Here is a 23163-nt window from a genome sequence, read left to right as displayed (position 1 = left end):
GTGCGCGCTCCATGGACTGGCGGGAGGGAGCCGGGGCAGAGGGGCGGCTTGCCGGCCAATCAGAGCCCCCGAGTCTGGCTTGCAAAAAGCGGAGGGGCCTGACGGACTGTGTTCCGACAGCAAGCGCGACTTAGCGTCTGGGAGGTCATAAGCTAACAGCTCTGCTCAGAAAGCGGGAAGACTGGAGGACAAAGGGAAGGAGAGCTGCTGAGCCCCCGGACGACAGAGCTCAGTTTGGTGGGGAACAAAGGCACTCGCCAGCGCCATCTTCCCCGCCCATCCCCCAGCCAAAATCCCAAAGAGAACCAGTTCCTGCCAGGGAACTTGCTCGCTCCGCGCAAACACCCAACTCTGCACTTCTGCGGAGCCAAACCTCCGGCAGCGGATCTGACTCCCTCCTGCTGCCACAGGGCCCCTCCTGAAGTGGATCACCTAAGGAGAAGCAAGCTAAGCCTGCCCCTCCTGCCCCTGTGCACCTTGCCGACCCACCCCAGATAAGACGCCAGATCCCCAGCATCACAAGCCTGGCAATGTGCAAGTAGCCCAGACAGACCACCCCACCCCACAGTGAATCCCGCCCCTAGGAGAGGGGAAGAGAAGGCACGCACCAGTCTGACTGTGGCCCCAGCGGTGGGCTCGGGGCAGACATCAGGTCTGACTGCGGCTCCGCCCACCAACTCCAGTTATACACCACAGCACAGGGGAAGTGCCCTGCAGGTCCTCACCACACCGGGACTATCCAAAATGACCAAGCGGAAGAATTCCCCTCAGAAGAATCTCCAGGAAATAACAACAGCTAATGAGCTGATCAAAAAGGATTTAAATAATATAACAGAAAGTGAATTTAGAATAATAGTCATAAAATTAATCGCTGGGCTTGAAAACAGTATAGCTGACAGCAGAGAATCTCTTGCTACAGAGATCAAGGGACTAAGGAACAGTCACGAGGAGCTGAAAAACGCTTTAAACGAAATGCATAACAAAATGGAAACCACCACGGCTTGGATTGAAGAGGCAGAGGAGAGAATAGGTGAACTAGAAGATAAAGTTATGGAAAAAGAGGAAGCTGAGAAAAAGAGAGATAAAAAAATCCAGGAATATGAGGGGAAAATTAGAGAACTAAGTGATACACTAAAAAGAAATAATCTACGCATAATTGGTATCCCAGAGGAGGAAGAGAGAGGGAAAGGTGCTGAAGGGGTACTTGAAGAAATAATAGCTGAGAACTTCCCTGATCTCAGGAAGGAAAAAGGCATTGAAATCCAAGAGGCACAGAGAACTCCCTTCAGACGTAACTTGAATCGATCTTCTGCACGACATATCATAGTGAAACTGGAAAAATACAAGGATAAAGAGAAAATTCTGAAAGCAGCAAGGGGTAAACGTGCCCTCACATATAAAGGGAGACCTATAGGACTCGTGACTGATCTCTCTTTTGAAACTTGGCAGGCCAGAAAGAATTGGCACGAGATTTTCAGTGTGCTAGACAGAAAAAATATGCAGCCGAGAATCCTTTATCCAGCAAGTCTGTCATTTAGAATCGAAGGAGAGATAAAGGTCTTCCCAAACAAACAAAAACTGAAGGAATTTGTCACCACTCAACCAGCCCTACAAGAGATCCTAAGGGGGACCCTGTGAGACAAAGTACCAGAGACATCACTACAAGCATAAAACATACAGACATCACAATGACTCTAAACCCATATCTTTCTATAATAACACTGAATGTAAATGGATTAAATGCGCCTACCAAAAGACATAGGGTATCAGAATGGATAAAAAAACAAGACCCATCTATTTGCTGTCTACAAGAGACTCATTTTAGACCCGAGGACACCTTTAGATTGAGAGTGAGGGGATGGAGATCTATTTATCATGCTACTGGAAGCCAAAAGAAAGCTGGAGTAGCCATCCTTATATCAGACAAACTAGACTTTAAATTAAAGGCTGTAACAAGAGATGAAGAAGGACATTATATAATAGTGACAGGGTCTATCCATCAGGAAGAGCTAACAATTATAAATGTCTATGCGCCGAATACCGGAGCGCCCAAATATATAAAACAATTACTCATAAACATAAGCAACCTTATTGATAAGAATGTGGTAATTGCAGGGGACTTTAACACCCCACTTACAGAAATGGATAGATCATCTAGACACACGGTCAATAAAGAAACAAGGGCCCTGAATGAGACATTGGATCAGATGGACTTGACAGATATATTTAGAACTCTGCATCCCAAAGCAACAGAATATACTTTCTTCTCGAGTGCAGCACATGGAACATTCTCCAAGATAGATCATATACTGGGTCACAAAACAGCCCTTCATAAGTTTACAAGAATTGAAATCATACCATGCATACTTTCAGACCACAATGCTATGAAGCTTGAAATCAACCACAGAAAAAAGTCTGGAAAACCTCCAAAAGCATGGAGGTTAAAGAACACCCTACTAACGAATGAGTGGGTCAACCAGGCAATTAGAGAAGAAATTAAAAAATATATGGAAACAAACGAAAATGAAAATACAACAATCCAAACGCTTTGGGACGCAGCGAAGGCAGTCCTGAGAGGAAAATACATTGCAATCCAGGCCTATCTCAAGAAACAAGAAAAATCCCAAATACAAAATCTAACAGCACACCTAAAGGAACTAGAAGCAGAACAGCAAAGGCAGCCTAAACCCAGCAGAAGAAGATAAATAATAAATATCAGAGCAGAAATAAACAATATAGAATCTAAAAAAACTGTAGAGCAGATCAACGAAACCAAGAGTTGGTTTTTTGAAAAAATAAACAAAATTGACAACCCTCTAGCCAGGCTTCTCAAAAAGAAAAGGGAGATGACCCAAATAGATAAAATCATGAATGAAAATGGAATTATGACAACCAATCCCTCAGAGATACAAACAATTATCAGGGAATACTATGAAAAATTATATGCCAACAAATTGGACAACCTGGAAGAAATGGACAAATTCCTGAACACCCACACTCTTCCAAAACTCGATCAGGAGGAAATAGAAAGCTTGAACAGACCCATCACCAGCGAAGAAATTGAATCGGTTATCAAAAATCTCCCAACAAATAAGAGTCCAGGACCAGATGGCTTCCCAGGGGAGTTCTACCAGACGTTTAAAGCAGAGATAATACCTATCCTTCTCAAGCTATTCCAAGAAATAGAAAGGGAAGGAAAACTTCCAGAATCATTCTATGAAGCCAGTATTACTTTGATTCCTAAACCAGACAGAGACCCAGTAAAAAAAGAGAACTACAGGCCAATATCCCTGATGAATATGGATGCCAAAATTCTCAATAAGATACTAGCAAATCGAATTCAACGGCATATAAAAAGAATTATTCACCATGATCAAGTGGGATTCATTCCTGGGATGCAGGGCTGGTTCAACATTCGCAAATCAATCAACGTGATACATCACATTAACAAAAAAAAAGAGAAGAACCATATGATCCTGTCAATCGATGCAGAAAAGGCCTTTGACAAAATCCAGCACCCTTTCTTAATAAAAACTCTTGAGAAAGTCGGGATAGAAGGAACATACTTAAAGATCATAAAAGCCATTTATGAAAAGCCCACAGCTAACATCATCCTCAACGGGGAAAAACTGAGAGCTTTTTCCCTGAGATCAGGAACATGACAGGGATGCCCACTCTCACCGCTGTTGTTTAACATAGTGCTGGAAGTTCTAGCATCAGCAATCAGACAACAAAAGGAAATCAAAGGCGTCAAAATTGGCAAAGATGAAGTCAAGCTTTCGCTCTTTGCAGATGACATGATATTATACATGGAAAATCCGATAGACTCCACCAAAAGTCTGCTAGAACTGATACATGAATTCAGCAAAGTTGCAGGATACAAAATCAATGTACAGAAATCAGTTGCATTCTTATACACTAACAATGAAGCAACAGAAAGACAAATAAAGAAACTGATCCCATTCACAATTGCACCAAGAAGCATAAAATACCTAGGAATAAATCTAACCAAAGATGTAAAGGATCTGTATGCTGAAAACTATAGAAAGCTTATGAAGGTAATTGAAGAAGATTTAAAGAAATGGAAAGACATTCCCTGCTCATGGATTGGAAGAATAAATATTGTCAAAATGTCAATACTACCCAAAGCTATCTACACATTCAATGCAATCCCAATCAAAATTGCACCAGCATTCTTCTCGAAACTAGAACAAGCAATCCTAAAATTCATATGGAACCACAAAAGGCCCCGAATAGCCAAAGTAATTTTGAAGAAGAAGACCAAAGCAGGAGGCATCACAATCCCAGACTTTAGCCTCTACTACAAAGCTGTCATCATCAAGACCGCATGGTATTGGCACAAAAACAGACACATAGACCAATGGAATAGAATAGAAACCCCAGAACTAGACCCACAAACGTATGGCCAACTCATCTTTGACAAAGCAGGAAAGAACATCCAATGGAAAAAAGACAGTCTCTTTAACAAATGGTGCTGGGAGAACTGGACAGCAACATGCAGAAGGTTGAAACTAGACCACTTTCTCACACCATTCACAAAAATAAACTCAAAATGGATAAAGGACCTGAATGTGAGACAGGAAACCATCAAAACCCTAGAGGAGAAAGCAGGAAAAGACCTCTCTGACCTCAGCCGTAGCAATCTCTTACTCGACACATCCCCAAAGGCAAGGGAATTAAAAGCAAAAGTGAATTACTGGGACCTTATGAAGATAAAAAGCTTCTGCACAGCAAAGGAAACAACCAACAAAACTCAAAGGCAACCAACGGAATGGGAAAAGATATTTGCAAATGACATATCGGACAAAGGGCTAGTATCCAAAATCTATAAAGAGCTCACCAAACTCCACACCCAAAAAGCAAATAACCCAGTGAAGAAATGGGCAGAAAACATGAATAGACACTTCTCTAAAGAAGACATCCGGATGGCCAACAGGCACATGAAAAGATGTTCAGCGTCGCTCCTTATCAGGGAAATACAAATCAAAACCACACTCAGATATCACCTCACGCCAGTCAGAGTGGCCAAAATGAACAAATCAGGAGACTATAGATGCTGGAGAGGATGTGGAGAAACGGGAACCCTCTTGCACTGTTGGTGGGAATGCAAATTGGTGCAGCCACTCTGGAAAGCAGTGTGGAGGTTCCTCAGAAAATTAAAAATAGACCTACCCTATGACCCAGCAATAGCACTGCTAGGAATTTATCCAAGGGACACAGGAGTACTGATGCATAGGGGCACTTGTACCCCAATGTTCATAGCAGCACTCTCAACAATAGCCAAATTATGGAAAGAGCCTAAATGTCCATCAACTGATGAATGGATAAAGAAATTGTGGTTTATATACACAATGGAGTACTACGTGGCAATGAGAAAAAATGAAATATGGCCTTTTGTAGCAACGTGGATGGAACTGGAGAGTGTGATGCTAAGTGAAATAAGCCATACAGAGAAAGACAGATACCATATGGTTTCACTCTTATGTGGATCCTGAGAAACTTAAGAGAAACCCATGGGGGAGGGGAACAAAAAAAAAAAAAAAAAAGAGGTTAGAGTGGGAGAGAGCCAAAGCATAAGAGACTGTTGAGAACTGAGAACAAACTAAGGGTTGATGGGGGGTGGGAGGGAGGAGAGGGTGGGTGATGGGTACTGAGGAGGGCACCTTTTGGGATGAGCACTGGGTGTTGTATGGAAACCAATTTGACAATGTCATATATAAATAAAAAAAAATAAAATAAAAAAAAAAAAAGAAAATTGATAAAAAAAAATAGAGATTTTATAATGTGTAATTGTGGATCTGTTTTCCCCTTAATGCAGAAGCAACACCTAAAAACAGATATAAAAAAAGCTATTCCATGAATTTGGTAGGTCCTGACATTGAAAAAATGCCCAATAAGAAAAGAAAAAAAGTCTTATTCTATTCTTTCTCATCATTATTAAAGAGTAGCAGATTTGGGGAGTGCCTTGGTGGCTCAGTCAGTTGAACTTCCCACTCTCGGTTTCGGCTTAGGTCATGACTTCATGATTTCTGAGATCAAGCCCCTTGTTGTGTGTGTGGGGGGGGCACTATCAGCAAGGAGCTTGCTTGAGACTCTCTCTCTCTGCCCCTCTCCCTGCTCATGTGTGGGCACCAGAGTTTCCTCTCTCTCTCTCTCAAAATACATACATACACACTTTTTAAAAAGAGTAGCATATTTTGAGATACTACCACCTTTGGAAATTTGGACTTCACATGATTTAATGCTAATGTCCTTTTCACATTTCAATTGGAAAAACTTACCTCTTGCAAATGAGATTCCTTTTTCTTTGCAGACAAATTTAAATGTTTCTCAAGAATAGAATAGTACTTTTCACTTTCCTTATCAAACTTCTTCTTTCCATCCTAGGGGATAACAATAACAACAAAACATACTCATTAGAGACTAAAATTTTGATTTTTTTTTTACCATCACCATCAAATGTCCAATACAAGTATTTACTACAGATTTAGTGAGCTCCAAATATGTATAAAACTTGATGGAGTAGGAAGAAGGATGTGAAACAAGTCATTTGACTATGTATTCAAATATGTAATCAAAATTCTCAAAGAAGTTCATGGAACTATAGTATGAAGGGAGCCAGGTTGGCTAGAGTAGAATCCCTCTGAGAACTTTATAATTGATTCTCAACAGGAAATTCTGATCTAGTAAGTGTGAGATAGGACCAAGAGAGAGTGTCTCATTTCGTTTTTTTGGTGATTTCAATGAGTTAACATATAACCAGTTTAGAGAAGTGCTCACATAGACTCTTTCAAGGAATCATTATTTCCCAGCTACAAAAAGATACCTGATATTTCAAACCATTCTTGATGAGGGGAAACAGAGGGAAACAAACTTCTAAAAATTGGTAGCATGAAATAATTAAGTAAGATGGTTCAAAATCAAACCAAAAAGGTTAACAACATCTTTATCATACACTCAACATAACTAATGGCTAACCTTTGCTTATTCTTAAAATTGTATTATCTTATAGGGGAAGCTGCAGGGGAAATCTATACCTCTCAGCTGGTGGTGCATTCTTATAGAAATGCAAATGGAATAAAATCCTAAAGGAGAAAGACATGCCTGGGCATATAATATTCTCCAACTATAAATATGTTATTCACAAGGGAACTTTTTTTCTATTTATGAGTCCCTATGAAATAAATACTAGGTGATCATACTCATAAATTTCATTCACCAAAGAAGTACTCTTCTTTGCTTTTATTTCAGTGTTACTGGAAATGCAATGTCTGGACCACTTTAATGAGAGTCAAGTATTTCTATTCAAAATGCAGATTCCTATTATCCCCATCCAGAGATTCAGGAATTATTATTTTTTAACAAGCTCTCTGATTATTATGCATAATGTTTTCCTTCATTATTTGCTGAAGTATTTCAAAGAGGTTAATAAAAAATAATAATAGATGGGTATATGCTTGTTTATACTAAACAACTAAATTGTTTAGTATACTAAACATACTAAAATTGGAACAATACAGAGAAGTGTACAACATAATGTATAGAGTTGTAGAATCACTGTATTGCACACCTGAAAACAATATAACATTGTGTGCCAACTATACATCAATAGAAAAAAAATTTAATACATGGATAGATGTATGGATGGACAGGAGGAGGAGGGGAGGAAAGAAGAAAGGGAAAAGACAGGCAGGTCTCTGGTCTGTCTGTCCCATTATCTGAAGTTGTTAGATTCAGACTGATAGATCCAAGTAATTTTTTTGATTCACTGCCACCTCTGACATTTTTAACTCACCATGATCTAGTTCCAAATATGGAACTTCAGAAAGTTAACGGAAAAAATTACACCGAATGGGAAGAGCACTGTAAAAGTTCAAGTGACTTTTGGGCCATTTAAGAAGTACTAATATGTTTGTAAATTAAACTATTAGACTGATAAATGAGAAAAGTCAAAATCTTCAAGGGATTTTTATTACATAAGGAGAAAATGTGGCTGGAGAAACACAATAAAAAAATAAAGAGTGGTATTCACATCCAAAAAAGCAGGTCTACTGAGAAACTCCTATTACAGAATGTGGAGCAGCAGACCCAGAAGGAAGCAGAGAAGTCCAAGGCTCAGGATGGAACAAGCTTGTCCTCTCTACTGTTGCAACAAGACACCTGGGTGAATATTTCATCCTTTGCTCAATGGAGCTTACTTTTTAATCTAGCATTTCATGCTCACAATTGACCTTCCCAATCAACGTTTTGAAAAGTCTCTCCCACTAGCACTTTTGAGCTCCTTATCTTTTTTCTCTGCAGGTCATTTCTCCTCTGACAAAATGCTCATTTCTTCTAATTTCCACATATTCAAGTTACATCCACTTTAGCACACAACTCAAACAGGCCTCATTCACAAGTCCCTTCCATCAACTCTCCCTCCCTTTTGAAGGCTCACAGAGCTTTACATATAAATTTCTTACAGTCTTTGTGTTTGACACTGTAGGAGAGAAATTTAGGTATGTACCCTATCCTCTTTTTAAAACTGAATATTTGAGAAAGTGCTCAATAAATATTTAATGAACAAGGGAACTTCTTCCTCTTATAACACTGGGCACCACAATCCCTCACAGACAGTCCATTTGTTTAAAACAAAACAAAACAAAATCCATAATACCAGGGACAATTCTACACAAATAGCTTAACAGCTTAACTCAATCCCAATGTGCACAAACACTGGGGGGCAACCAGTCACATTACAGTTACACATTACACATTACACAATGCTGACTCACTTTCATTTTAGGGGACTTAAAATTTCTTACTGTGCATAGAAGAAACTGGGTAAAGGCAAAGAGAGCACAGCTGTGGTGACAACACTAGTATCTTTGTTTTCAGTCAGTGTTTGATGGCATTTTTGGAAACAATTCAGTGCCAACATGTCAGCATTCCTGGCAATATAAAACTCATTCCCAGAGCACTTTCTGGACTCTTATTCAAATCCTAGTACTTCACCAGGACAGCAACAGATCTACTCAAAGGTTCCAATGATGTACAACAAAAACACACTCAGATCTAGCCTAAAATGAAAGAACTGAGTAGGCCACATGAAGGACAACTATAATGTAGGGAAGCATTTTCTTGAAAACAAAGAGCATTTCTCCTTGAAATTCACATCTGTCCCCAAAGCCATGATGTACTCCTCATATAAGCCACGTCTCATTTGGATTTAATAACTTAACACCACACAGCTATCTCTTATCTTTTGGTTACATGTTATGGATATCAGGCTAAGAATCTGCTCTGAAACAAATGCTGCAGAGGGAAGGGAAAAATAACCCATGAATCTTTACTAAAGTCTGCACAGGATTCCTGTCTTCTTATTGTCAGAGCATGATTTGAAAAAAAGAGACTACATTATACTGTCACATTTCCTGTAAATACAGTTAAGTGCATTTGAACTAGGTAATCACTTAAAATGAAGTCTAATAACAAAATAATAACATTTTTAAATAAAATAAAATTGTCACATATATATGTATATATGTGTGATGTGTTTGTATGTGTGTGTGTGTATATGTATTATAAAATTTAAAATAGATCATCAAAAATGGCAAATTAGTCCCCAAACCCAATATTAGCTGACAAAAGTATAAGGTAAGTTCTGGGTCTGCAATCAATCTGCTTTCCAGATGATACCACATTTACTCTAAGCACAGTGATCATATTATATCTCAGCTTCTAAGATTAGTAAGTGTGGTTGTGCCACACCTTCACTTTACACAGCAAAGTAAGGAATGGGAAGAAAACTCCAACTGTCAATTTTACTCCAAATTTGTATATAGCCAAAACAAAAGTCAATATTCATAAAAATGATAGGTCTATCATGCAGATAAAAAACATGAAACTATACATAATTGTTAAAAGAAGTCCAAACCAATCCCTTCCACTGACCACAAGAGGGTACCAAAGATGAAGAAGAGACTCTACAACTTGTGATTTAGAAAATCACAACTAGAAATTCTCAAAATGTTATCTAACTGTATTTTTTTCTATAGAAAACCACTGTAAAGTTTTGTTTAGACAATTGTCATGAACCTTTATTTTAATTTGTCATAATATAAATTATTAAAAATAAAGTGAAAACTTATTTTCTATATATCTTTTATAAAAATGGAGTGCATATTTAAGATTTCTACATCAGACTTTAAGACAATTTCAATGTTATAATTATCATCCGAGATACTGTGAAATTTTCCATACAACTATTTATGTCATTATGTTAGTATAGCCATTAGCTAATGAGCAGTTTGTGCATATTTTGAAAAAAAATCCTTCAAGTGAATCTATAGCAGTAGAAAAAGTAATATGAAGAATAACAAATACCAATAGCTGAATTTCTATTTCAAACATATGTGGAATTCTTATAAACTGGTACTGTGCTAAGCACTGAGAGGATAAGTTATAGCCCTGACTACCAATCCTAGCTAGACTTCTTCCTCTGATGATGGCATCTACTCACTGATTAGAATGGCAGCTCAGGGTGACATCACCATCTTTAAGTCCTAGAAGTGTCAGATGCTAAACTATTCCAACCACATGTTGCGTAGGAGTTTCCTAAGGCCCAAGAGATTCCTGGTATCCAGAAACTCAGATTGTTGAGGATATCAGTATAGCTTACACAGCAATGTTCCTCCTGTGATGACTGCACCCAACCATTCCCAGGCTCCTCAACCACTGCCCACCAAGTCCCTCCTCCTCAATCTCCTGAGATATAGACACTCCGAAAGGTCTTCTTTTGGGTAGCTCTACCACTATAATTCACCACATCTCCATCATTCTCAATTACCTCGCCACTACCACCACCAGGTGATCAGACTCATAAGGACCAAGCCCTTTACGAAGAACTACAAACTGGAATGATAAAAAAAAAAAAAAAAAAAACAGAAATAGATATGAAAGATATAAAGGTATAAGAAACAGAAGAGGAAAGTCCAAAGGGTAACAAGCATTTAAAGAGTTGTTAAAACTCATTAGTGATTAAGAAAAAAAGCAAATTAAAATATTGGGATATCACATTATATCAGATTTGGCAAGAGTTACAAAGTTGAATAATGCTACATATTGAGTGCATGTGGAGATACAGGAGACTTTATATATTACTGGTGGAATTGTACAGGGGTACAGCCTTTCTAAAGAGAGATGTCGCACTACTAAGCGGCCCTAAAAACCAGCTTCTGGGTATAAATCACAAAAAGATCCACATATAAAAGTCCATAAGGAAAACATAAATGAGCATATGGGAACAGGAAGATAGCCAGTATATTCATTAATAGACCAAAAATGAATTTGATGAATACCATGGAGTGCTAGGCAGAAGTTAGAAGAAAAGATTAAATGTTGACAGATCTTAAAGTACAATTTTGAGGTGCGCCTGGGTGATTCAGTCGGTTGAGCATCCAACTTTGGCTCAGGTCATGATCTCGCAGTTCGTGAGTTCAAGCCCCGCATTGGGCTCTGTGCTGACAGTTCAGAGCCTGGATCCTGCTTCCGATTCTTTGTCTCCCTCTCTCTGCCCCTTCCCCACTCATGCTCTGTCTCTCTCCATCTCTCAAAGATGAATAAACATTAAAAAAATTTTTTTAAATACGATTTTGAGTTAAAAAATACAAAACAGGCAAGTAATACTAAATCATTTATGTAAATTAAAGAGACATGCATACAAAATGGTAACAATTTTACAAGAACACAAATATGCATATTAAACCCATAAGAATGTTTGCTCTGTAAGGAGGACAATGAGAATGAGACATGAGTAATCAATAAAACAAGAGAGGGCTATGAACTAAAGAACAACAGATGAAAACAGAAAATCAGGAGTTAAACAGGAAAACCAGCATCTGCCTAATCAAACTTCTGAAAGAGAAAGTGTAGGGAGGAAATTACTAAAAAATGACACATGAAAATTTCCAGAATTGAGAAAAAAGTTCTCATATTAAAATGTTCCATGGAAAATATGTACAAAGCACATTAAATAAGAAAATACCTGTAAGACAAAACATCATGAAATATTACAAAACCATGGATAAAAATGAAAACCTAAAAACAAAGGTCAAATAAAAAGTATCAGAAATCATAACACTAATGAATCCACAACATCAACACGGAAAGTTATAAAACAAAAGTGCAGGCGACTGCGGGAAGATGGCGGTGTAGGAGGACGCTGGGCTCACCACGTCCTGCTGATCACTTACATTCCACCTACACCTGCCTAACTAACCCAGAAAACCACCAGAAGACTAGCAGAACGGGAGTCTCTGGAGCCAAGCACAGAGGAAGGCCCACAGAAGAGGGTAGCAAGGGAAGAGAGGCGGTGCGCGCTGCTCGGACTGGCAGGAGGGACCCGGGGCAGAGGGGCAGCCTGCCGGCCAAACAGAGCCCCCGAGTCTGGCTTGCAAAAGCGGAGGGGCCGGATGGAGTGTGTTCCAACAGCAAGCGCGACATAGCATCTGGGAGGTCATAAGTGAACAGCTCTGCTCCGAAAGCGGGAAGGCTGGAGGACAAAGGGAGGGAGAGTTGCTGAGCCCCAGGACAACAGAGCTCAGTTTGGTGGGGAACAAAGGCGCTCGCCAGCGCCATCTCCCTCGCCCATCCCCCAGCCAAAATCCCAAAGGGAACAAGTTCCTGGCAGGAAACTTGCTTGCTCGGTGCAAAACCCAACGCTGTGCTTCTGCGGAGCCACCCCTCCAGCAGTGGGTCTGACTCCGTCCCGCTGCCACAGGGCCCCTCCTGAAGTGGAACACCTAAGGAGAAGCAAGCTAAGCCTGCCCCTCCTGCCCCCGTGCACCTTGCGTACCAACCCCAGCTAATACACCAGATCCCCAGCACCACAAGCCTGGCAGTGTGCAGGTAGCCCAGACGGGCCATGCCACCCCACAGTGAATCCCGCCCCTAGGAGAGGGGAAGAGAAGGCACACACCAGTCTGACTGTGGCCCCAGCGGTGGGCTGGGGGCAGACATCGGGGCTGATTGTGGCCCCACCCACCAACTCCAGTTATACACCACAGCACAGGGGAAGTGCCCTGCAGGTCCTCACCACTCCAGGGACTATCCAAAATGACCAAACGGAAGAATTCCCCTCAGAAGAATCTCCAGGAAATAACAACAGCTAATGAGCTGATCAAAAAGGATTTAAATAATATAACAGAAAGTGAATTTAGAATAATAGTCATAAAATTAATCGCTGGGCTTGAAAACAGTATAGAGGACAGCAGAGAATCTATTCCTACAGAGATCATGGGACTAAGGAACAATCAGGAGGAGCTGAAAAACGCTTTAAACAAAATGCAAAACAAAATGGAAACGACGACAGCTCAGATTGAAGAGGCAGAGGAGAGAATAGGTGAACTAGAAATAAAGTTATGGAAAAAGAGGAAGCTGAGAAAAAGAGGGATAAAAAAATCCAGGAGTATGAGGGGAAAATTAGAGAACTAAGTGATACACTAAAAAGAAATAATCTACGCATAATTGGTATCCCAGAGGAGGAAGAGAGAGGGAAAGGTGCTGAAGGGGTACTTGAAGAAATTATAGCTGAGAACTTCCCTGAAGTGGGGAAGGAAAAAGGCATTGAAATCCAAGAGGCACAGAGAACTCCCTTCAGACGTAACTTGAATCGATCTTCTGCACGACATATCATAGTGAAACTGGAAAAATACAAGGATAAAGAGAAAATTCTGAAAGCAGCAAGGGGTAAACGTGCCGTAACATATAAAGAGAGACCTATAAGACTCCTGACTGATCTCTCTTTTGAAACTTGGCAGGCCAGAAATAATTGGGACGAGATCTTTAATGTGCTGAACAGAAAAAATATGCAGCCGAGAATCCTTTATCCAGCAAGTCTGTCATTTAGAATAGAAGGAGAGATAAAGGTCTTCCCAAACAAACAAAAACTGAAGGAATTTGTCACCACTCAACCAGCCCTACAAGAGATCCTAAGGGGGACCCTGTGAGACAAAGTACCAGAGACATCACTACAAGCATAAATCATACAGACATCACAATGATTCTAAACCTGTATCTTTCTATAATAACACTGAATGTAAATGGATTAAATGCGCCAACCAAAAGACATAGGGTATCAGAATGGATAAAAAAACAAGACAAGACCCATCTATTTGCTGTCTACAAGAGACTCATTTTAGATCTGAGGACACCTTTAGACTGAGAGTGAGGGGATGGAGAACTATTTATCATGCCACTGAAAGTCAGAAGAAAGCTGGAGTAGCCATACTTATATCAGACAAACTAGACTTTAAATTAAAGGCTGTAACAAGAGATGAAGAAGGGCATTATATAATAATTACAGGGTCTATCCACCAGGAAGAGCTAACAATTATAAATGTCTATGCACCGAATACAGGAGCCCACAAATATATGAAACAATTACTCATAAACATAAGCTACCTTATTAATAAGAATGTGGTAATTGGAGGGGACTTTAACACTCCACTTACAGAAATGGAGAGATCATCTAGACACATGGTCAATAAAGAAACAAGACCCTGAATGACACATTGGATCAGATGGACTTGACAGATCTATTTAGAACTCTGCATCCCAAAGTAACAGAATATACTTTCTTCTCGAGTGCACATGGAACATTCTCCAAGATAGATCATATACTGGGTCACAAAACAGCCCTTCATAAGTATACAAGAACTGAGATCGTACCATGCATACTTTCAGACCACAATGCTATGAAGCTTGAAATCAACCACAGGAAAAAGGCTGGAAAACCTCCAAAAGCATGGAGGTTAAAGAACACCTTACTAAAGAATGAGTGGGTCAACCAGGCAATTAGAGAAGAAATTAAAAAATATATGGAAACAAAGGAAAATGAAAACACAACAAGCCAAACGCTTTGGGATGCAGCGAAGGCAGTCCTGAGAGGAAAATACATTGCAATCCAGGCCTATCTCAAGAAACAAGAAAAATCCCAAATACAAAATCTAACAGCACACCTAAAGGAAATAGAAGCAGAACAGCAAAGGCAGCCTAAACCCAGCAGAAGAAGAGAAATAATAAAGATCAGAGCAGAAATAAACAATATAGAATCTAAAAAAACTGTAGAGCAGATCAACAAAACCAAGAGTTGGTTTTTTGAAAAAATAAACAAAATTGACAACCCTCTAGCCAGGCTTCTCAAAAAGAAAAGGGAGATGACCCAAATAGATAAAATCATGAATGAAAATGGAATTATGACAACCAATCCCTCAGAGATACAAACAATTATCAGGGAATACTATGAAAAATTATATGCCAACAAATTGGACAACCTGGAAGAAATGGACAAATTCCTAAGCACCCACACTCTTCCAGAACTCAATCAGGAGGAAATAGAAAGCTTGAACAGACCCATAACCAGCGAAGAAATTGAATCTGTTATCAAAAAACTGCCAATAAGTAAGAGTCCAGGACCACATGGCTTCCCAGGGGAGTTCTACCAGACGTTTAAAGCAGAGATAATACCTATCCTTCTCAAGCTATTCCAAGAAATAGAAAGGGAATGAAAACTTCCAGACTCATTCTATGAAGCCAGTATTACTTTGATTCCTAAACCAGACAGAGACCCAATAAAAAAGAGAACTACAGGCCAATATCCCTGATGAATATGGATGCCAAAATTCTCAATAAGATACTAGCAAATCGAATTCAACAGCATATAAAAAGAATTATTCACCATGCTCAAGTGGGATTCATTCCTGGGATGCAGGGCTGGTTCAACGTTCACAAATCAATCAATGTGATACATCACATTAATAAAAGAAAAGAGAAGAACCATATGATCCTGTCAATCGATGCAGAAAAGGCCTTTGACAAAATTCAGCACCGTTTCTTAATAAAAATCCTTGAGAAAGTCGGGATAGAAGGAACATACATAAACATCATCAAAGCCATTTATGAAAAGCCCACATCTAACATCATCCTCAATGGGGAAAAACTGAGAGCTTTTTCCCTGAGATCAGGAACACGACAGGGATGCCCACTCTCACTGCTGTTGTTTAACATAGTGTTGGAAGTGCTAGCATCAGCAATCAGACAACAAAAGGAAATCAAAGGCATCCAAATTGGCAAAGATGAAATCAAGTTTTCGCTTTTTGCAGATGACTTGATATTATACATGGAAATTCTGATAGACTCCACCAAAAGTCTGCTAGAACTGATACATGAATTCAGCAAAGTTGCAGGATACAAAATCAATGTACAGAAATCAGTTGCATTCTTATACACTAACAATGAAGCAACAGAAAGACAAATAAAGAAACTGATCCCATTCACAATTGCACCAAGAAGCATAAAATACCTAGGAATAAATCTAACCAAAGATGTAAAAGAGCTGTATGCTGAAATCTATAGAAAACTTATGAAGGTAATTGAAGAAGATTTAAAGAAAAGGAAAGACATTCCCTGTTCATGAATTGGAAGAATAAATATTGTCAAAATGTCATTACTACCCAAAGCTATCTACACATTCAATGCAATCCCAATCAAAATTGCACCAGCATTCTTCTCGAAACTAGAACAAGCAATTCTAAAATTCATATGGAACCACAAAAGGCCCCGAATAGCCAAAGTAATTTTGAATAAGAAGACCAAAGCAGGAGGCATCACAATCCCAGACTTTAGCCTCTTCTACAAAGCTGTCATCATCAAGACAGCATGGTATTGGCACAAAAACAGACACATAGACCAATGGAATAGAATAGAAACCCCAGAACTAGACCCACAAACGTATGGCCAACTCATCTTTGACAAAGCAGGAAAGAACATCCAATGGAAAAAAGACAGTCTCTTTAACAAATGGTGCTGGGAGAACTGGACAGCAACATGCAGAAGGTTGAAACTAGACCACTTTCTCACACCATTCACAAAAATAAACTCAAAATGGATAAAGGACCTGAATGTGAGACAGGAAACCATCAAAACCCTAGAGGAGAAAGCAGGAAAAGACCTCTCTGACCTCAGCCGTAGCAATCTCTTACTCGACACATCCCCAAAGGCAAGGGAATTAAAAGCAAAAGTGAATTACTGGGACCTTATGAAGATAAAAAGCTTCTGCACAGCAAAGGAAACAACCAACAAAACTCAAAGGCAACCAACGGAATGGGAAAAGATATTTGCAAATGACATATCGGACAAAGGGCTAGTATCCAAAATCTATAAAGAGCTCACCAAACTCCACACCCGAAAAACAAATAACCCAGTGAAGAAATGGGCAGAAAACATGAATAGACACTTCTCTAAAGAAGACATCCGGATGGCCAACAGGCACATGAAAAGATGTTCAACGTCGCTCCTTATCAGGGAAATACAAATCAAAACCACACTCAGATATCACCTCATGCCAAAGTGGCCAAAATGAACAAATCAGGAGACTATAGATACTGGCGAGGCTGTGGAGAAACGGGAACCCTCTTGCACTGTTGGTGGGAATGCAAATTGGTGCAGCCACTCTGGAAAGCAGTGTGGACGTTCCTCAGAAAATTAAAAATAGACTTACCCTATGACCCAGCAATAGCACTGCTAGGAATTTACCCAAGGGATACAGGAGTGCTGATGCATAGGGGCACTTGTACCCCAATGTTTATAGCAGCACTCTCAACAATAGCCAAATTATGGAAGGAGCCTAAATGTCCATCAACTGATGAATGGATAAAGAAATTGTGGTTTATATACACAACGGAGTACTACATGGCAATGAGAAAGAATGAAATATGGCCCTTTGTAGCAACGTGGATGGAACTGGAGAGTGTGATGCTAAGTGAAATAAGCCATACAGAGAAAGACAGATACCATATGGTTTCACTCTTATGTGGATCCTGAGAAACTTAACAGAAACCCATGGAGGAGGGGAAGGAAAAAAAAAAAAAAGAGGTTAGAGTGGGAGAGAGCCAAAGCATAAGAGACTGTTGAGAACTGAGAACAAACTAAGGTTTGATGGGGGGTGGGAGGGAGGAGAGGGTGGGTGATGGGTATTGAGGAGGGCACCTTTTGTGATGAGCACTGGGTGTTGTATGGAAACCAATTTGACAACAAATTTCATATATTGAAAAAAAAAAGTGGAAAGCATTCAAAATTCTGAGGAATAAATAATTCCAATTTAGAGTTATATATCCAGTAAAACTGGCAATCTAGACTTAAATGTAGAAAAAAAATATTTGTAAACATATTCAAAAAATTTACCCAAGTACCATTTCTCAGATATTGACAGATGCGCTTCACCAAAATGAAGGAATAAACCAAAACCAAAACACAGGATCTAGTTCAAACAAAGGGAATTCCCAAGATTAAGGTAATATGAACTTCTATGAAAACAGATGGAGTAGTAAACCTATGAAAGCAAACAGTTAAGATGAGAGGTCCAGTAGCAATGTTTCTTAAAAAAAAATAAATGAATAAAACAAAGGTTCTGATGTGTCCAAACATAATATATGTTCCGTAACTACATTTGTGCTTTTGAAAACAGAGAATTTTATCTTGATTTTACAAACAAGGCAATTATTAACTCTAGGAAAAACAAAAACATGGAAGAATGGAAATGTAATCATAGATCTTGGTAGGGCTTACCTATGAACAATAATTTCTTTCTTATGTAAATACTGACCACTAGTTTTAAAAACTATGAGTATATATCTGATGGATGGCAAGAGCAGAAATATATATGGCGTAGCAGTGGCTGTGGTACGGTAAAAGTGTGTAATATTAATGTTCTATTTTAGGTAAACTAATTTAATGTCTAAAATTGAAGCAAAATATATGACTGAGCTTATTATTTAGGAAAATGGAAATTAATGTAAAATAATAAAGAAAAGTGGCTGATTTGGGGGAACAGAACTTCAGAGCAGAGAGATGGGGTAGGCAGTTGATTTGTTTTATAATTTATAAACCTTTGTACATTATTAAGTTTTTAAAAACTTTGTATATCTTCAATAAAAATTAAATTCAGTCTAAAAATGGGAGAAGAGAAAGAGAAATAACTTAGACGGTGGGAATATATAGACTATATTGAAAGAGGTACAGAAAGATAAATGTTAGAAGGGTACTAAGAAAGTGATAGAATTAGAATACAGGGAAGAGGAAGTTTTCTATGGGTATTCTGACATCTTGCTCACAAATTAGTTTTTTATGAATTTATTGTTTTGAGCCTTTATTAAATTCCCATTGTGTAGGTGATACTGCTACTCAGGCTGACCTGACCAAGGCTGAGAAGAAAACTGAAAGAAGGAACCAATCTTTGTATATTTTTAAATATTTTTTGTTTATTTATTTATTTAGAGAGAAATAAAGAAGGAGAGAGAGACAGAGAGAGAGAGAGAGAGAGAGAGAGAGAGAGATTGAGAGGGAGAGAATCCCAAGCAGGCTCTGCAGTGTCAGTGCAGAGCCCCCACAGGGCTCAATCCCAGGAACCATGAGATCATGGCCTAAGCTGAAACCAAGAGCCGGATGCTCAACCGACAGGAACCAATCTTTCTTTAAGTGGCTACAAAGTTGTAGTTTGCACACCAGAGCTCCACATGCAAACCTACAAGTAAGAGGAAGTATCCTCATTCCACAAACATGAAACGATCAGAGAAGATTTATTATGGATGCAGTGGATAACCAAACTCAACTGTCTAGTTTGAAAGCCCATGCTATTTGCATAGTAAAATGTGATCCAAAGAAGCCTGAAGATTCAAACTACAGCACTTTTAAATCCTGTCTCCTTAAAAAAAAAAAAAAAAAGGTGGAGGGGTTGGTACAGGTGAGATTAAGAGAATAAAGAGGACTTCTGGTTTCTGGTCCTGGGTGTAAGGAGCTTAGTTGCTGCTGCCCTGTCCTAAGAAGTAAAAAGAGGAACAAACTGAAAGATTAATAAGTCTTCTTAGACCCATTGAAGTAGTAAGGTCACAGGGCAAACCAATGCCCCAAAATTGAGAGCCAAATAGGTAGATACAGAGAATTGTAATTTACTGAAGCAAAAACCCCCTTGGAAATCTGTACCCAGGTAGAAATACATGAACTGTAATTATAGAGTTGCTGGAGCTCACTATGGATAGGTCTGAGAGGTAAAATTCCAGGGGGCCCACTCATACAGCTTCCCCCACCTCCACATGATTTTATTAGTTTTACATACAAGGGCTCAAGGAAATTCTCCAAGTAAAAAAAATAGAGAAAAATCCTCTCCTGCTGCCTTCAGTAGGGAGCAGTAAACATTTTAAAATATGCTAGAGCATTCTGTTCTTGGGAGAAACTATTTTACCATCATCTACATATTAGTGTTTTTAAAACGAACCTAACAGAGCTGGGGCAGGCAAATACCCAATTCCAGCCTCTTCTCACCATTCTGTCTCATCTAAAGCTGAGAAGAAAGGAGTGGGGAGGCAACCTGAGAGGCAGTGGTGAGTTTCACAGTCCAGGAGCACAGGCTTACCAATAATAGGACTACAGAATGCTTCCCCTTCTCTTTACACCTCACTGCCAACATTACTAAAGCTTAGTTCCTTTTGCCAAGTGCATCATGCCAGGCTATCAAGAAAAAGTTGTAAGACATACTAAAAGCCAAAAAAAAAAAAAAAAAAGTTTGAAGAGGCAAAGTAAGTATCAGAATGAGAGTCAGTTTGGGCAGAAATGTTAGCATTCATCAGACCAAAGGTTTCTTAAAATTCCAATTAATATGCTAAGAGCTCAAAAGGAGAGAGCAGATAACATGCAAGAACAGATGAGTAATGGAAATGGAAATGAAAATTCTAAGAAGGAATGACAAATGTTTGAGATAAAAAACAAACAAACACTGTTGAAGAAATGAAGAATGTCATTGAAAGGCTCATTAGTAAACTGGACATGGCTGAGTGAAGCTTAAGTATTTGTCAATAGGAACTTCAAAACTTTGAAAGCAGAAAGAAGAAAAAAAAAAGGCTAAGATAAAACAAACAAACAAAACCCAGAATATTCAAGAACTGTGGGACGACAAAAGGAAGGAACAGAAGAAATAAGCAATAGCTGAAGCAATAATGACAGAATTTTCCCAAATTAATATCAGGTATCAAGCCACAGTTCTAGAAAGTTCAGAAGAAAGTAGGCAAAGTACCCAGAAAAGCTGTATCTACAGCACACAATGTGTCACACCTAACACACTTTAGCTGCAGAAAAGTCAAAGATAAAGAAAAAATCTTGAAAGAAACCTGAAGAAAAAAAAAATCTTACCTATACAGAAGCAGAAATAGGAATTTCAACCAGCTTCTCCTCAGAAAGTATGTAAGCAAGATAAAAGAGTAGAATGAAATATTTAAGTACAGGGGAATAATACCCTGACCAATTTAATTTTCTATATCCTATGAAATTCTCCTTTAAAAGTAAAATAAAGACTTTGTCATACTAACAACAACTGAGGACACATCTTATAAGAAATGTTACAAGAAGTTCTTCAGGGAGAAGTAAAAGGATATAGTGAAAAACCGGGATACATGAAGAAAGAAAGAGCATCACTTGAAGATAAAATAAAAACTTATTTTTTTTCTTATTCTTAAATAAGCTAACATAAAATAATACCATCAACAATGTATTCAATTCTGTATGCTTATATATATGTTTGCTTATGTATAAGTGAAATGAAGGACAGCAATGGTACAAGGGATAAAAGGGAGGAATCAGCAGTATTTTGTTATTATAAGTTATTTGCACTACCAGTGAAGCTGTATAGCATATTTGAAAGTAGATTTGGATTAGATGTAAATGTATATAGAAAATTCTATAGCAGGGGCGCCTGGGTGGTGCAGTCTGTTAAATGTCCAACTCTTGATCTCAGCTCAGGTCATGATCTCACAGATGGTGAGGTTGAGCCCCACATTGGTATCTGTGCTGATGGCACAGAGCCTGCTTGGGATCTGTCTCTCCTTCTCTCTGCCCCTCCCCTGCTTGTGCATGCTTGCTTTCTCTCTCTCTCTCTCTCTCTCTCTCTCTCTTTCTCTCTCTCAAAATAAACTTATATTAAAAAAAAGAAAATTCTAGAGCAACCACTATAAAAAAGGCTTAAAGAAAGTATAATTGATATGCTAAGAAAGAAGAGAAAATAAAATCATATAAAATACTCAATTAAAACCAGTAAGGGCAAAAAAAAAAAAAATGGAAGACAAACATAGGAACAACAACAAAAAAAGGGCAACAAATGGAAGATAACAAATATGACAGATATTAATTCAACTACATCAATAGTCACTTTGAGCACCAATGTACTAAATATACAGATTAACACACACATTGTCATAGTGGATCAAAAAAGACAAGACTCAATTATATGTTGTCTATAAGAAGCCTTTTTAAATATAAGGACATATACATTAAAAGTATATGACTAGAGAAAAATCTACCCTACTAACACTAATCAAAAGATAGCAAAAGTAGCTACATTAATTTCAGACAGAGCAGACCTCACAGCAAAGAAAATTATCAAGGATACAGAAGGACATTACATAATGATAAAGAGGTCAGTTTTTCCAAAAGACAGAACAATCCTTATGTGTATGCACTTAACAGCAAATCATCAAAATACAAGAGGCAAATACTGAAAAAATGTCAAAGAAAATAGATGAATCCACTATCATATTTAGAGACTTCAACACTTATCTTTTAGAAATGGACAAGTCCAGCAAGCAGAAAAATCAGTGAGATCACAGTTAAACTCAACAGTATCATCAGTCAACTGGATGTAATGGACGTTTACAGACCATCTCATTCCAACCAGAGCAGATGACACATTCTTCTCAAGCTCACATGGAAACATTCTTCTTCAAGACACACTACATTCTGGGCTACAAAACACACCTTAGCAAATTTAAAAGAACAGAAATCATAAAATTTCTGTTCTCAGACCACAGTGGATTAAACTAGAAATCAATGACAAAAAGATACCTGGGGGGGGGAAAATCACAAAATACACTCCTAAATGATACATGGGTAAAAGAAATCTCAAGAGGTTTTAAAATAATTTGAACTAAATGAAAACATAATTTACTGAAACTTGTGGGTTGAAACAAAGGCAGTGCTTAGAGGGAAATTTATAGTAAAGTGAACAAATGGCTGAAACAGGGACAAGGGGAAGAAAAGGGATGAAAGACAAGAAGAGCA

The 23163-nt window shown here is 38.6% G+C and overlaps 1 protein-coding gene across 2 annotated transcripts in view; it reads right to left on the bottom strand.

Moving 5' to 3' along the window:
- Window positions 1-23163, bottom strand: part of ARHGAP42 (Rho GTPase activating protein 42) — a 325984-nt gene that overhangs the window by 103428 nt on the left and 199393 nt on the right. For both annotated transcript variants that reach the window (XM_086678623.1, XM_086678622.1), the window contains exon 5: window positions 6303-6404. In XM_086678623.1, coding sequence (XP_086534749.1) covers window positions 6303-6404 — 102 coding nt within the window. The remainder of the gene's footprint in view (window positions 1-6302; window positions 6405-23163) is intronic.

This window comes from Puma concolor, chromosome D1 (assembly GCF_028749965.1).
Source record: "Puma concolor isolate L17-30 chromosome D1, mPumCon1.1.hap2, whole genome shotgun sequence".
Taxonomy (NCBI): domain Eukaryota; kingdom Metazoa; phylum Chordata; class Mammalia; order Carnivora; family Felidae; genus Puma; species Puma concolor.
Note: the sequence above shows the minus strand (reverse complement) of the source record. Positions and strands in the feature narration are given on the sequence as shown.